Source organism: Argiope bruennichi, chromosome X1 (genome assembly GCF_947563725.1).
Source record: "Argiope bruennichi chromosome X1, qqArgBrue1.1, whole genome shotgun sequence".
Taxonomy (NCBI): domain Eukaryota; kingdom Metazoa; phylum Arthropoda; class Arachnida; order Araneae; family Araneidae; genus Argiope; species Argiope bruennichi.
The window spans coordinates 79,080,787-79,098,089 of record NC_079162.1 but is presented as its reverse complement, the minus strand read 5'-3'; the positions used below and the strand labels follow the sequence as shown (position 1 = coordinate 79,098,089).

At 29.3% G+C, this 17,303-nt stretch overlaps 1 protein-coding gene across 2 annotated transcripts in view; it reads left to right on the top strand.

Moving 5' to 3' along the window:
* Positions 1-17,303, top strand: part of LOC129958723 (uncharacterized) — a 367,468-nt gene that overhangs the window by 335,519 nt on the left and 14,646 nt on the right. For both annotated transcript variants that reach the window (XM_056071376.1, XM_056071375.1), the window contains 3 exons: positions 1,848-1,999; positions 9,982-10,060; positions 16,502-16,652. In XM_056071376.1, the coding sequence (XP_055927351.1) occupies positions 1,848-1,999; positions 9,982-10,060; positions 16,502-16,652 (382 nt within the window). The remainder of the gene's footprint in view (positions 1-1,847; positions 2,000-9,981; positions 10,061-16,501; positions 16,653-17,303) is intronic.

The following is a 17,303-nucleotide window of genomic DNA, read 5'->3' as shown; positions in this document are numbered from 1 at the left end:
TCAATCCATCAAAAGTAATTTAATTATTGTAATTTATTATTCTAAGAAACAAATCCTCTTGCATAATTATGATTCTGTTTTTTAGAAAAATGATTAGAAGTTTTCATTTTTATATTTTAATCAAAAGTTATTACAAGTCAAAAGAAATTTTAGTGTTCATTGGAACATTTAATACATAAAAATAAAGTCCTTTTGACATTAGAGGCTCCAAAGCTTTTGAGATAACATTCATTTAACTAGCAAGAGTGCCTCCGTTTTTTTAAGACATGCATTCATTAGAATCGAGTCATAAATTTCATTTATTCGTAGTCAATTGTAGAAAAAAATTATTTATGAAACATAAACACTAATGTGCGTTTTTATTAAATCCCGATCTTTTCAAAATATTACATGCGTATTGTAAACATTTATGTAAAGATCAAATATTTCAAAATGAGTTATTATGAATTAAACTGTTATAGATAATGAAAAGAAAGGATTTTGGCATTTTAAAATATATTAATGAACTTTTGAATTTTATTCATTATTTTATGAAACAAAGTATTGATTAAAATATCTTTTTCAATGCAAATTTTAATGTACAGAGAGATATAATATCTAATCGTTATGATTACATAAGTAAAAAACAAATTTAATAGGAAAATTAATATCTTATAATACATTACATCGAGACAGTGATCAGATTATTGTAAATATCTATTTAAGAATATATTTTCGAGTACATTTTTCCAATACAAATTTTTATTACATACAAAATGGAAAATATAAATAATTTTGAATCGAATGAAAGGAATAGCTAATAAAAGTACAGTTTAGATATTGTCAAAAGATACTATTACAATTTAGAAAGAAGTTATATTCACATTATTTGATAATAAACCATAGTGATAGAAATTTTCTATATGAATTTATTCATTGTATTTGTATTCTGTAATGTATATTAAATCTATAGATATTATCGAATTTTGAATAAATTTTGTTTGTGGGAATTAAAATTTTCCGCCCATATTCAGTCTTAAAATCATTTAGGTTTCCCCTTTCAAAAAGGCCTTTTAGAACTGATTGCCGTCCTACATAATCGGTTTTGTTAGATTAACAACTCTTTTTGACGTTACACCAAAGATATTTTATGATGGCATTCAAAATATTTTGAGACCGGCCCAGAAAACGAGGAGAGCATCTCAATTTGCATTCTCTATCTAAATTTTCACACCACATCGCCGGGTGGACGTTTGATCCTTGATTGATTTAACACGCACTAAGCCCATATCTAAGGTAGGTCTTTTATAGAATCGGGTCTCGAACAGGTGCCTATCGTTTCTCCCACTAGATTTTCATTATCCTATCCCATGAAGTCGGAACGTGTATGATGACAAATTCAATCTCTGCATGGAATATTCGTGGTACTAACTTAATTTTAGCATTAATGATTTTGTTTATTTTATAAAGCTTGCTATATCCAGCCATAATCATAACTCCTATGATGAATTTAGGAAGAACAGTATAAAGGGATTCATAACTCTTAATTAAATATTTTATAACTCGTTAGAGATTTATGTGTTATAATAATAAAAGGATATTAAAATATTATGACATTAGATGATATCAATAAATGAAATAAGACATACTGTGTATAATAAATACATGAACAAAGCACTTTTTTTCATTAAGCAGCGCATATGCATAATGATTAAACAAAGAATAAAAAAAATACGTGTGAATTAAAAAATAATTCACAAGTATAATAAACAATGGAAAAAATTAGACCAGTTATTTTACATTATGTGTATTCTTATTTAAATATTTTGTATATTGGAACAACTTCATTGATTTCTTTTTCCTTTCAGGGATTTAAATATCACTAACATCGTTGCTCATGCACCGACTCCCTATCTTCACTTGGCAGTGCGACAAAATGGTCGGGTACTGGATACTGCCTACAACGTGCAGCCAGGAACACCTCTGGAAATGGTTATTTACCTGGATTCAAAAAGTTCATGTAAGTAATTTAGAAATGAATGCATCTTTCGTAGTTTTATTCTCTTTTGTGACGATTCAGATTAGTAACGTGGAGAACGGATTTAAAATAAGTATAAATAAGCAGAATTTACGTACATTTGTTTCTGGAGTTTGAACCTCTTTTGAGTTCGTAATCGGAAAGTTCATCGAGGCCAACACATAATGCAGAGATAAGGGAATAATTTGGGTAAAACAGTTTTTAAAAACATAATGGATTAAAAATAGAAAATTTTATTTTAATTAAAAAAATATCTCTAATTTATATTTTATTGCTATAAATATTATGGAATCTTGAAACCAGTTTGCATTTGCTACAAATTGGCGCCTCTTGTACGGAATTAGAATTAATTTAATGAATAGATAAATAGAAAATTAAGTTCTGAAAATTGTAAATGTCCAAGTGTGCAAAATTTCAAAACACTATCTTGTCAGAAAGAAGTGAAAAACTATCAGGAAATTTCATTCTTATCGATTTTAAACAAGTCAAATTAAATAAAAGTGCATTAAATATAAGGAAGTTTTATTTATGTAGGGATAAAAGAAAGATGACCCAACAAATGTGAATTTAATCTTAATCTTTTATTTTATTGTCACAGCTACAAATAATTCTTAGGAAATAAGAATTCAACTTCAAACAATGAGAAAAACATAAAAAGTTATGGCTAAATAATAAATGGACGTATGAAACATGAACAATGTGTTTCGGGTTATACTTTACATGAAGGCATACTACATTTCTTCGAAATATTCTTGGATGTTTCATAAAAATTTGAAATTCTTCTGGTATAAAGGTTTGTGAAATTCTCCCCACTTTTACTATTTTCTTGCCTAGAAGTTATTTTTGAACTAAGCAAAAATTCATCCATTAATTATTCTATATCATTAAAGATATAAAATTTAAATTTCTTCGAGTTGAAAAAAGAATTTTTGAAAATATTTTTTCTGGACTTCCAGTGACATAAAGACGATTTTTTGATTGAATGATGTAATTTATTTCTTCCTAGAATACATAATTTTTATTTAAACATTGCTTGACTTATTTCATATTTGTAAAGATGGAATGTTGTGATTTCTGTCACTTTCTAATCAGTTACGAATCTGAAATTTTTTACACTTGATTCTTCTTGATGATACTTAAGTTTGCAGAACTTAATTATGAATTCATCAACATATTTTATAAAATGATTTTTTTTCATACGTGTGGCGCCATCTGGTGATGAATTTTTGAAAGACTGATTTCAATATCATATAAGTTAGAGATTAAAATGTAGAAAAAAATAGATTTTCAAGATTGTTGTTGCATTGGTGTAGTGAGTTTTTAATACTACGTCTGCCTCGCGAATCGCATCTGCTTTCAAATTAGACAGCTCTTTTATACTATTGTTAAAAGATTGCAAACATGGCATGTAATTAGAAAACTGGCCTAATTCACAGTCATAGTCATAGTAAGAAGCGTTTTAAAAACTGTATTTAATATATTAGAATATTAAAACTTGAAATAGAAAAGTATACTGATATAATTTGCACTTGCATTTATGTGTATGCGAGAGATAATTTATCCTTTGAAATTTTAGTGGAGTTGAAATGAGTCAATATTAATACGATCCTATAATAAGCCATTTTTTGAAGAAATTTATATAAGAAAAAATGTAAAAGTTTAAATTTTATTTGAAGAGAATTTCAAAAATTATTCAAATATCATTTGCTATTTATTTACGACAAGTTGTTAAATGCAGTAACTTTAGTATCTTTTGATGAATTGCACCACAATCTCCGTGTTTATATCGAAATCATACGACATTGAGTAAGTGCAGTTTGCAATTCTCAATGTGCAACTTTTTAGCAGCTCCAAACATTAAATTCCATCCATACATGCTCAAAAATAGGTAACTATAGAATGAAGCAATCTATCTCCTATTTCCTTAGGGAGTGACGAATATTTTAAATTGAATTTCGTTCCATTCCGCGTATTTCAATTTTTTCTTTATCCAGTTCTTAAGATATTTATTTTCGTCAGCTCCTTTTCTTGATTCGTTTCTAGAGAATCGATTATAGTTTTGAATTTAATATGAATATATTAAAACTTGTATAAGATTTAATATTAGTAAAACAGGATTCCTTTAATAAAATCGTTTATATCATTCGTTTTCGAATTTTTCAGATAATGTAATAAATTTTAAAATATTAATTACTCATTTATGCATTTGTATATAATTAAGATTTACAAGTTTTGGGTTGCACGCAGGAAACTCAAGTACTACATTTTCCCGCATTCCATATGAGAAACAAGTTTTATCGTTCATATAGTACTACATTAAATTGTAATCAATTTGAAGCTTTTGAGATCATAAGGAAAATTTGATTTTTTAAAAATTCCAAACTGAAATTTGAGATGAAGTAATTGAGTGAGACATTTTTTATCGTTTTATCTTAATGAGTTCTTTATATGACAGTAAAGCCTTTCAGTAAATTAGCGGCGTTTAAAAATTACCCAGTTACGATTACTAAGGGCACAATGGACAAATTTAACTATTAAAAACACTTTCTTTTACTCGAAATTTGTCATGGTGACCACATGACAAAGTCTCGGTTTCGTAGCTGGAGGGTTCCAGGTTCGAAACACAATTGTAACAAAGAAACGCCGTGGAATTGAGTCTAGTTTAATTAGGCACGTTTAATTAGGTGGTGACAAGTATCCTCTCATTAGTGTGGTGAGAAAGTATGGAGAGAGGGAGGGGTGGCAGATCATGTATCGTACTCATCATCTGACCACGGTGTACTTCAAAATGAGATGCATTATAACTAAAACCATCCACAATGAATTCGAGTACATAGATACTATTTTGAACATTTTTTTTTAAATTAAGAAACTTTAATAAACTGAATTTCACGGTATCTAAAAATTCAACATTGCGTTAAATATTTAAAAGCTGTTTATAATATGATTATTGAAATACACTTTATATTATAATGAAGTTTAACGACATAAATTGTCCCTCATTAATTTATGAGAACACTGAATTAAAGCTGAAATTAAATTCTTATTAATAAGTGGTCAATTTTAGAAAATTACTAAAAATAAGAATGAAGTAAAGTTTTTTGCTGATTCATGAAACTCATTTAAAATTATGAAAGAAGTAATTTATTTAGAACGTTTTGCGCATTATGCAATAATGATAATTTAATATTCCTCTTGAGATCCGTATTAAGCATTGACTAAATTTTCTTTCATAAACCGTGGAAAGCAATGAAAAACCATTTATCATGCCCAGCTAATGAAGCATATGAAATTGTTCTGAAAATTTTCTAACTATTTCAAATTAATTTAAAACGGAAGCTTTCATTCGCGATAAAATTTTGAAAATATATTTTAAAATAAATGGCCGATCTTTAAAATTTTGAGCGTTCATTAGAATATGTTCGGTCAATTGATAGAGTTGTAGGAATTGTTACTGTTTTATACAAAATAATAATTTGATTGTGAATTACTTAGCAATGCACTACTGAACATAATTTTTGAGACGATTGTGTTTACTCTAATTTAGCATGCATTAAAAGTAAAGTCGAGTCGTTTGAAGTTGCACGAGGGATATCTTGGGACGTGCATTATAATTAAATCATGGTCAGAAAATGAGGAGGTATCTTCTGCCGCCACTTTCTTTCCAAATTTCCACACAACCACAAATCGAAGGACGCTTGACCTTCAAAAAATTTAATATGCACTAAGTCCTTTCACATAATGGACGGCCGCATAGCCTGAGAGTAAGGTTTCAGCTTCGAGACCCGATTCCACTGTAGAACCGTCGTGTAAGCGGTTCTGGAAGTTTGGAGAGTGGATACGAGCTCAGGGGGCCATCCTCGTCCTCTGAACGTGATTCAAAATTACGAGGTCCGTCCCAAAATAGCCCTAATGTTGTTTTAAAACGGGACGTTAATATGATTAAACTAAACTATACATATGATGCTTTCCTTGTGGAATCGAGGTCGAACCGAGAATCAGCCACGTCTAATTAATATTTTAGTCTGTAAATTATAAAAAAAATGAAACTTCCAATAAAAAAAGAACTTCCTAGTAATATAGCGGGATGTTCGAATAAGTTGAAGACCCAAATAACGCTAAAATAATTGGAAAGTAAAAGATATTAGTCTATTTCAGTCAGATTATAAAACAACAAATTCTAGTTCTAAAGCAAATCCTATTAAAGTTCCTTCCATATTCCGAAGAATAAAAAGAGCTATGGCACAAGGATTCCTAATGGAAGTTTAATTAAATTAAAGTTCGTAAGTACTTTAAATTAAACGATGGTTACATTTCACATCGTGATTATCTCATTAAACATGTCCTCTCCAGAATCGTGCGTTTGTTAACTTCTTGCTCCACTGAAAATTAAACACCACCTTTGCGTATTCCCTTAATAATCAATTTCGGCTCACTCTCACCGAAAAAAATATGACAAAGGCTCTCTACATCAAGAAAGAGCCATCTTCCCTTTGACCTATATCCCCCAAGTTTTACGATTCGCTGCACGACTTACTAAGTTCGACTTCATTACATTTTGTATTCATGTAGGGGAAGAATTCTTGCGCACAGTTCCTCCACTGTGTGTTTAATCACAGATTAAAAGTAACAGGGTAAGAATTAAAGGGTTGCCGGCTGTTTTCTTCCACAGAACAAGCCGCATATTAGGACAGCATTTTAATAGAGCTCTTTTGTTTGAAACTCGAACTCTTTTTTAATTTGTCTTGGAGAGGATGAATCTTGATTGAGGTTTAATTTTATGGCAGGGCAAATGCGGCAGGTCAGATAATTCCGAGACTTGAGTATGTGGGGTCATATTGCTTCTGGTCTTTTGGTTCATCACTTAGCAATCACTTGGCGCACGAAATCTTTCTGAAAGGATGTAGGGGACGGGTTGACATCGATAAATTGAGCTCCGGATCGATGTTTGAGCCTTCCAGAGAAGAGAAAATTTCTATCAAGGGGGAGATTTTATGAGCAGTGAAGGATGCTTTAAGTCTAATAGTCCTACGGATCGATAACTTTGATTTATATATCTGGTCTTTCTTCAGAGCTGGAGGGTTTTCGAGATCTGAAAATTAATTATTAGCAAAGGTGGAAATAGCTGTTGAACGATGAGTTAAATACAATTAAATGGATATAGTTTTTTAGTATGTGTTAGATTCATTTTTCTACGAGATTTTTTTTAAATATTAAAATTAAATATTCCTGCAGTACTAGAGAAGTTCAAAACATTTTTTATATTGTTTGAATGCGTTATTTTCTTGTTCGTAGACATTTTGTTTCTTGTTTCCTATGCATATTTATTTGATTGCTGCTGTGGCTGATTATAACAGTTTGGCGATTTCGTGAAGTGAAACGAGCCTATGTTGATAATTTGAGGGGCGTGAATCAGTGTTTGACGGATATGGCTACTTTTCATAGTTTCTTAACAAGCAACTAAAGATATGCCAATATTGATAAAAGAAAAATGTAGAGAACTAGAATCCAATTGCTTTAATTATAACCCTATTAATTAACTTCGACCTGCTCTGCTTTGCATATTTTTTCTCCTCCCAACAAATGCACTCATTTGACAGACAATGAATTGATGGCACATTGACTGCTGCATTACGCACTTGTGTGTTACAAATAACATGTAATTGTACCAAATCATCTATCTTATTAGATGACCCCATCTGTACTATAGTTTAGAGATAGCAAAGAAGGGGTCATCTAATTAAATAGATTACCCGATTATCAGATGTGAGTCTTGGAAGCGAACGCGTTAATTTCCAGTCCATCAGGCGTACAGATTAGAAAAGCATCCGTGATACAATGAAAGAGTATCTCAGTTTTATGTACTTATTATTTTCTAGTAAATGCTATGTTAATAATTATAATTGGTCATAAAAAAGTTTCTTTGATTTTTTTAAATGAATTTTCCTCCAAAGTCAAACATTGTCAAGCGCAATTAATAATGATTAGTAATATTTTGTCTAAAATTACCTTCTCTGCATTTTTGTTCGGATAAAAGTTTGAATATTTACGATGTGATAATGACTGATTATACATAAAATCTGAGGTAATGAATAATTATTCAGTGGAGATATATAATCCAGTTTTGCAATTCATTATACAAAATATTCCATTATCATTCAGTTAAGCAGCCAATCCGAATACAAAAATATCTATATGTCAAAAATTCTACAAAATGGACTATTCCATTTAAAAGTTTTCAACTCTCACATGTTTTGGCATATTTGCTGAAGAGTTTCGAAATATAATTCAATAACTTACTATGCGCTAGAAATGTATAAACTAATATAACATTTTAATAAAAATCGAGATATACAATCGAGCAAAGGCTGAAAAAGTATATAAAATTTAAGATGAAATTACTTAAAAAATCGATACAACTTTTGCATGGATATTATTTATTGTATACGTTATACATTGTCTAGCCTCGAAAATTGTGGAAGTTATTTACGATTATATGAATGGGCTTTCAACTGAATATTGTGAAGTGAATTCAGTAAATTAATAATTTGACGCATAGTATGACTCTAGATTTCCAAATATTTCGAAGAATTAAACTAGTTTAAAAGTGGACTATTGAATTTGCAAGTAGATGTTTTGAAATAATCATTGGAATTCAAATAATTCATTACGAAGTTTCACAAAAATAACTCGTTGTACTTACTTCTACGAACTTGATTCCCATTGTGTACAAATAGTGAGTTTTCATCCTTCAAGTAATAATAATCTAGATTTAAGTAAATTAATTTTTTTTTAATATTTTCAGCTTTAAAAATATTTTAAAAATTAGAAGAGTATAAAGTTATACCATTTCAAAATTCTTATAATCTTAAGCATGTTGAGAATACTAACTCACCATTCATTGGGTTAGCAATTTTAATAGAAATGGGGTAACAAAATCAAACTTCGAAAGTCCATATTGTTTAGTCCATATAATGCAAGATTTTCTTTTTGACTTGGTCTTTTTCAGTGATACCTGCAAAAATGTCGAATTTTTCATAATTTTCCCACATAAATTATTTATTTTAATAACTGCTTTTGTAACAAATTTTGGAGTTTTCAAATATATTATTAATTTAATTTTTTTCCCAATTGAGAACTTTCTTCAAACATTTGTTATTGCATCTTGCAAACTTAATAAAGCAAAGAATTGTTTGTCAAAATTTTACATTTATATTATACTTTTTATAATAAAATAGACCTTTACTCTGCAATAAACTAAAATATTGATGTATTTATTCCGTTTATTGTCTATTTCATCTTTAAATCTTAAGATCCTTATAAGAAATTGGCCCTATAAGATGAATTATTTTAGCTAAATATATTCTATACATCTATAAAATATTCTTCCATGATTCTTGAAGCTGTGGAATTTATTTGAATAAATAATCATTTATTTTCATTTTTTTTTAAATTTGTATTCACCGAGAAGATACCTTAGAAGTTGATTTTTGCCATCATTTAATTTTTTCTCAGCTGTTTTTTCCCCTCTACATAATGGAGTCTTACAAACCTATGACTGAGAATGATGTATGTTGTTAGGAACCTTCTGAATATAAAATGATTGATTGAGAAAACCCTGGCTCAGAAACACTAAACAAGAAAAGTTTTCTCTATGTATATCTTCCAACATACATTGGGAGTTTGAAAAACTTATTCTCAGTGAAACCAAACGTTTCTTACAATTGAAAGAAAAAAAACACTTTTATTTAGAATCCAATCATTCCGTTTCATGCGATCAAAAAACATGCGAATTTCTTAGTAGTAAAACAGTTTATATAATACTAGTCAATATTTCTCAAACTATTAGTTTCATTTTAATGCATGGAAATTGGCATTCTTAATTCAAAATCTTATCTTACTGTAAGAAAATCTTATAAAACTGGAAGAAAAATTCAAATCTTACAGTTTTATTTATCTTACAGCTACATACGGACTACTTGCAAGCTATCTTAAGGTTACTGATGGCACTCCGGAGCATGATGAAATCATCGTAATGAATGGGTAAGTGAAATATTTTAGACTTTTCTTAACTAATTATGACCATAACGATGAACGCAAAACTATTAACAAGTTCAACGTCGAGTATATTTCGGTGTCTATTCTGTCTAGCCGGTGCTATCCGATGTCTCATATTTTGACGGCCATAGATATTTATGTAAACTTGTGATAATACCGCATGCATTTAGGTGTATTACTTTGTAATCACCAAACTAAAATTAATAGAGTATATATTTTTTAATGTAAATCGTTAGTCAGCAATAACTAACCCAGCCTGAACGAAAATTATATTATCAGTCAACCAAATCTGATGTGGTCTGACAAGTACAAAGCCATCGGCCTGTCCGAACTTGAAAGTACAGTCAGTATCAGTCACCGGTGACTGACATGATGCTTACCTTGCTAATTAAATGATGAGACAATCGATTTCATTTAATGAAAGAAGAATTTCGGAAGTGGTTTAGACAGAAATTTTCAGCTCATTTTCATTATTTTAGGAATCTTAAATTTTTTACACTTTCCATATTGTTCACGTGTAGAATTATACTATAGTTCATTGTTGAAGTGAAGCAATCTTATTAGTAAACGCAAATCATAATCTAATCTGAAATTTGAACAAACTAGACTAACCACACTCATATTTATAAATGTAGCAAAGACTATAGTTTTCTACCAAAACCTGAGATTGGAATTTCTATATAAAAATAATTATGAGCTAAGATGTGATTACTTTTGAGCATTAATTGCAGCAACTGAAAGAAATCAAGATCGATAATCCTACCCATAACCTCAACGTTCGTTTATGATTACTCTACTCATAAGTCACTATGGTGCACTAAATGATTCTTTTAACTCAATATTACAAAAGATGCTTTAAAAAGACATGGTAATTTAACAGATATGCCCCTGTTTAATGCCTTTGATTGCCTACTTATACGAAGGATACAATTAAATGAAAAAAAGAAACACTACATTTACATTCAAACGTATAGTTAAGAACGGATTAACATTGCCTTTTATTTTTGCGTTTTGAGTGACTTCGTTCTAAATATTTTCGAATTAAAAATTTCTTTTCTGCACAACACATCATTATTTAATTATTATGCTGCATTGACTATGCTAGTTTTTTGTACTCACTAACAACATAATTAATACTTTGGCAACAATTCACATGAAATTCGTTCTGAAAAGTAAGATGTTAAATATTTCTCAATAATAGTAAAAAACCTAAGTCTTCACTCAGAACTCTACAGCTCATTTAAATAACATTATTTTTTGATTATACTAAAAAAAAAGGTAAAATCCACTTTCGTTTGTTATATTTAAATCTCAGATTTAATCCTGTATTAATGAAAAGCGTAATAAAAGCATTTTTAAGTAATTAAAAATCCTTTATTCGTGTTATAAAAATGTAAAATTGTAATTTTAAGCACTGAACATTATCTAGGTAAGTGCTTTAAATACCTTTTAGCCATTTAATGAGAAAACTGATTTTTCCAGTCGTAGGGAATATAAATTTTTCAGCAACGACGTGACATTTTAAGTCTTATCTTGAAACTACCTTTAAAAATATAATCGTGAACCGTAATCCTTTGATTGAAAAAGGTACAACATCGTAAGTGATATTATATTTTAAGTTATCTCAAAATCCTGAAGCTATACTTGACGTTAATTCTGAAGTATAAAGAGACATCATTTTGAAGCCCTGCAGAAATAAGAGACATAATTAAGACATCGCTCCACTTTGCGGTGAGATTTAGTTTTTTAAAAGCTGCCTCTCCAGAGTTCTTTTGATGTTTATTAAGAATCGATCCAGCGGCATTAACATCTAAGATTTTTTATTGGCGACTCATTAAGGTAAGTAAGGGATTTTTCTTCTCTCTTTCATCACACAAGCCGCCTGGTTTATGTAGCGGAGAGCTTTTTCTTCCTTTCTCTTTTCATCGAAACTTTCTCAACAATGAAACCCGGGGATATACAAGAATTTCCCAGGAATATCTTAGTAACCGATGCTGAAACTGACCCATGGAGCATGCTTTAAAAATGCAAAAGCAATGCATTTGATAAAATTTACGATATAAAGTGGATAAAAAATGAGAATTCAGTGCTCTTTTCATCATCATCTTCGCAGCTTTTCTTCATTTTTAGTTTTTTTTTTTCTCTACTTTTTCCTTGATTCTAAAGAATGAATTTGAGACTAAAGTAGATGCTCAAACAACTATTTAAATTTATCGGTAGTTTTATTTATAAAAAGTAATGTGTGATTTTGGTAAAATGTGTTAAAAAAGAACGGAGTTTCCAGCAAAAAAAAAAAAAAAAAAATATTTCTCTAATACGTCTTAAATGCAATTTGAGAACGTCATATAAAAGATTTTCCATTTTTATCACAAAAGACTTAGTTTAAGAACAATGATGCATTTATTAGTATTTTTTTTTAATTGGAATTTCCTGAAAAAAGAAATTTAAGAATTAAACAAAATATTGCTTGAACATTTTTGTGATAAACTATGAAATATGAAAGTGATCGATGTGTAATGCATTTAGAAAAAATCCCATTACCTTTGTGAAATGCATGCCAGGAAAAAGTCTTATGTAACGAAAAGCAAATGACTCATCTCATTCTCTTCCTTTTCATCGCAAGCAGGATGGCGTTTTCTTTCTTTCTCTTCTCTTTGAAACTTTCTCAACTCCGAAACTTGAGGGTGGACAAGAAATTCGCACGAATAACTTTGTAGCTGAGTACTGAGTTTGATCCATGATGTCATATTTTAAAAGCTGCAAAAGAAAGCATATTTTATACAATATATCTCAAAAATAAATTCAATACATCTGGAAAAAAAAGTAAAAATTTTCTCTTTTTCTTTTGTATCACAAGCTACCTGCATTGGCAGAAGAAAAGGGCTTTTCTTTCTCTTTTAAGCAATTCGAAACTTTTTTGAACAAATAATAAAGTTTCAGAATGGACGTAAAATTCAGAAGAATTACTTATTGCTTCTGAAGTGAAAGAATGCATATTAAAAAAACAGTGCAAAATAAACCATATATTTGGAAAAATTCGGCAAAAAGGAATACTGATTATTTCTAATTAATCTCTTCTTTCTGTATTTTGTGATGCGTACTTGCTGTGTTTATTAATTTTTCTTCTCCTTTTCATTAAATACTGGCTGGTTTAAAATGACTATACAAGAAATTTACTTGAATAACATACTTCTGAAATGGCAACCATCAATTGAAGATTTATTCTTTCATTACTTTAGGATGTAAATCAGTCGCTGTTCAGATATGATAAATTTAGAAGGGTTGGGGCACATTCGAAGAAATTTCGCTTTAATTCGAAAGGAAATCTGGATTTTGTTTAATTTTATATAAAAAAAATTAACAGAACTGTTTAATGTCTTCACTCATTGGTTTCTCAAATGAATAATTTGATATAAATGCTGATGGTAAACTATTTGTGTTAAATTCTCTTTGACCAAGAATAATACCATACCAACTCACAATGTTATTCAAAATGTGACTCTACAAGATAAAAAATGCCGTACGATACATGAAAAAACATATGAACTAAATAAACTAATCATCGTCCTGTATAACTGAAAAGATTTATTCAAATAATTTGGTTAAAACAAAGCATCAACTGAATTTTCTTTACTTTATCAACACTAGCCATTTAATATATAAATATATCATTCTGCTTTCAACATAGTTGCCACAATATTGCATACTCATACTAACGTTCCATTAGCTGAATATGTAGATAAAGATTTCAAATTGCTGTTTTAAGGTATGAAACTATACACACCTTTACTTCATCGATTTTTATTTATTCTGGTATTACATCAACTGGAATTTAAAAGCATAACCAATGAGAACTGGTAACATACGAGCTTCAGAGTTTGGCATCTTTCCAAATATTTTGATTGTATTATGCATTAGAATATGAATATTTTCTTTTCGGGGGGGAACGGAAATAATTACAGATATAATTCAGTTGTCCATTTTTTAGATTATTTGTTTGAAAAATGATTTTAGTATCATTGCCTAGTGCTGAAAGCCAGATAACTAATATTAATGTAGATTTCTACAAAAGAAATAACGAATGCGATGAAGTTTAATCACAATTGTGAAATCTAGCTCGTAGTGAGAACTTATTTTTGAATGGTAGATATTTCTGTGTTATAATTCGGAAAACCAGCCAATGGGGGGAAAAAACGCTTGAATGAAAAATACTTAGAATATGTGGTAATTCATGTTTTTCTTTTATCACATATAACTTTTTTCACTTGAGGCTAATTAATCATCGCAACACTTTTTTTTTTAAGAAAACTTTTCCGGAGGGATAAGGTTAATTATAGCTACACATTCTCTCTTGACTACATTACCCTTTTGAAAATGTTATAAGGAAACTTGCAGCAGACATAATAGTTCTTTTGAGAAAATATGCCTTAATTACGATTGAAATAAACTGTAAAAGTTCGATCAACTATAATATTATGTAGAATGTGAATAAATTATTATGTATTGAAGTATTTTAAAAATTGCAAGCAGTCTACTGAATTGAAGTGTTAATTTTTAACTTAATTCTCCACCTCCGATTTTTAAATACACATCTATATCATTGCAAATAAGTTCAAATACTTTTGAAACAAAAATAATCTTTATCCCCAGGAAGGTTCTAATTAAAGTTCGCTTGTTAAAAAGAATCTAGAGACGATTTTGCGACCAGTATTCTACTATAAATATGTTACGATTATAATATATATTTATTATGTGGAACAAGCTGTGCATATTGTGTGTAAAGGAAGGGGTACTCTAAAAAATTCTTAAAATGTTCATTAATACTTGGGGATGCACAAATATTAGATGAGTTTTTTCCTTATTACTCAAACAAAACTGCATAGCTATTTCTTTTGCACTTTATTGCACACAAGGCACGGAAAAAATATCATGCTCGTCAGAAAATTCGAATTCGTGATTCTGTCGAATATCCGCGTTTCAGACTTCCTTGAATTCGGATAGACAAAAACCTTATATTTGTCTATATATGAACACGATAACTGAAAAACGCTTTACGCTAGACGGATGAAATTTGGTATATCGACCTAAGAGTAATTTTGTAACAAATTTCAAAGAAAATTCATTCAGAGGTAATCTGCGTTTGGCTCTTCAAGTTTAAATGAACTCGATAACAGAACGTAAAAAGCTGCATAGATAAAATTATGTTTAGCATCTAACATGTAGATACTCATCAAATTTTATACAAAATATATCAGTTATTCATCTGTCGGTATCTACTTTCGTAAGCGTGTAAACGCCATAATCACAAACGAAATGAATTAAATCACCAAAATTCGGCACGTGATCTTGTGACTACAGTTGTAATTCTCAATCAGTTTTGGTTTCAATGAGTCTGAAGAAAAGATGCGAAAAATACATATTTGCAACATAAATTCAGTAAAAAAAAAGCTATATCTAGATTCATGCCAGATATCTATATTTAGTAACTATCGCTCACCGATGCTATGCAAGGTATAGGTAATCTTACCCAAGGTTTACAGTTTTATGCGAAAGAATAAGGGTGAGATCTTTATAGGAAAGTACGTGAAAAATTTTTGAAAGACCTATATCTCTGGTTTAATTAAGATATGAGATTACATTCGGAATGATCTTTTAAAAAAATGTTACAATTTGCTTAGATTTTTTAATTGCTGCACGAAATAGAATAAGAAAACACATTTGAAACAAAAATATATCAATTGAAAGCTAAAAGTATTTTAAAAACTGGAAAAAGTAATGTTCTAAGGATATAAATGTAGCGTAAAAAAGTAAAATATGCACATATGAAAATCAGTTTAATTTCCCAAAGATTGAACACCAAAATAAAATTCAAACGGTTTCATAAAAAGAACTCTTCAGGTATTAGAAATAAAACCTATTTTATATATTTTTTCAAAAATCGACATTTCAAAGTAGTTGCCATATTGCAGATCGAGGCATATTGAAAAATAAAATAGATTTCCAACAAGTTTAAATCGTGAAACATGCAGCTGCTAATCCAGCAACTGCAAAAACACCACGTCAACTGTGCAAAATTGCGCATTTCTCATTCAAGAGAAGAGTAAGTTGAAATCCCTTTTGTTTCAAATACTTTTTGAAGTAGGTTACGAAGAAGAAAATGAAGGTAATTGTATAATTTATCTTATTCGCTACGGAACACATGGGGAAATTAGTAGCATATAAAGATAAGTATTATTTCCATGAAATATAACAATCAGACACACAAGGGCTGATGATTTCATGAATTATTTTTGTTATTCTATTAAAGTTTTTCTAATGTCGAAATCTGAAATTTCTTATTCACGTAATCTAACGTAAATTATTAGGCTATTCTAATAACATAAATCATGACTGTGATTCTGATTGTCGTTTATATTTCATTTTCAGATGTTCAATAGACCCGTATATATTTGGTAACTTTGAAACTCCTGATGCCGGCAAGAGTTTATACTCAAAATTTAGAGCTTTCAAGTTTCCTGATTCGAACTACGTCCTTTTCGTCGGGACAGTCAACGTTTGTCTGAAACAGTGCAGAGGGGTCAGTGGATATTTTTGTATTTCTTTTAATTCGTTTCCTGTGGATATTGTTTCTCTTAAAGCAGAATGAAAAAATTCATAACTTGCATCATACAAAAGACATAAAAAGAAGTTGAGATTCTATTATCAGTTTTAATATATTCATTTGATAATATTACGTCTTAAAGATTTTAATGTGGATTTAATAAATACTAATTTTCAAATATACAAACCCGATGAAATTTTAATGTATCATTTTCTCCGTTCCATACGTCAAGTAGCATTAGATGGCAAATGCACTAAGAATTTCGAGAAAAATAAGCGATTATGCCCAAGTAATCATCAAAATAATTAATAAGAACATTTTTGGTACTACTGAAACATGATAATCTTTATTTAATTAAGTTTTTTGATAAAGAGTTATATTTTAGAAGTTGAAAAAGTCAGTTATATCATCCAAGAAGTAGAAAGTTTAAATATAATAGAAGCATCATCAAATATAATAGAAGTTTTTAGATATAATAGAAGCATCATGTTGCGTATTTTTGATAAAGAGTTATATTTTAGAAGCTGAAAAATTCAGTTATATCATCCAAGAAGTAGAAAATTTAAATGTTGGTACATAATTTCAAATTAAACTATTCTTGAATTTTTATTAGATATTGTAAGTTCA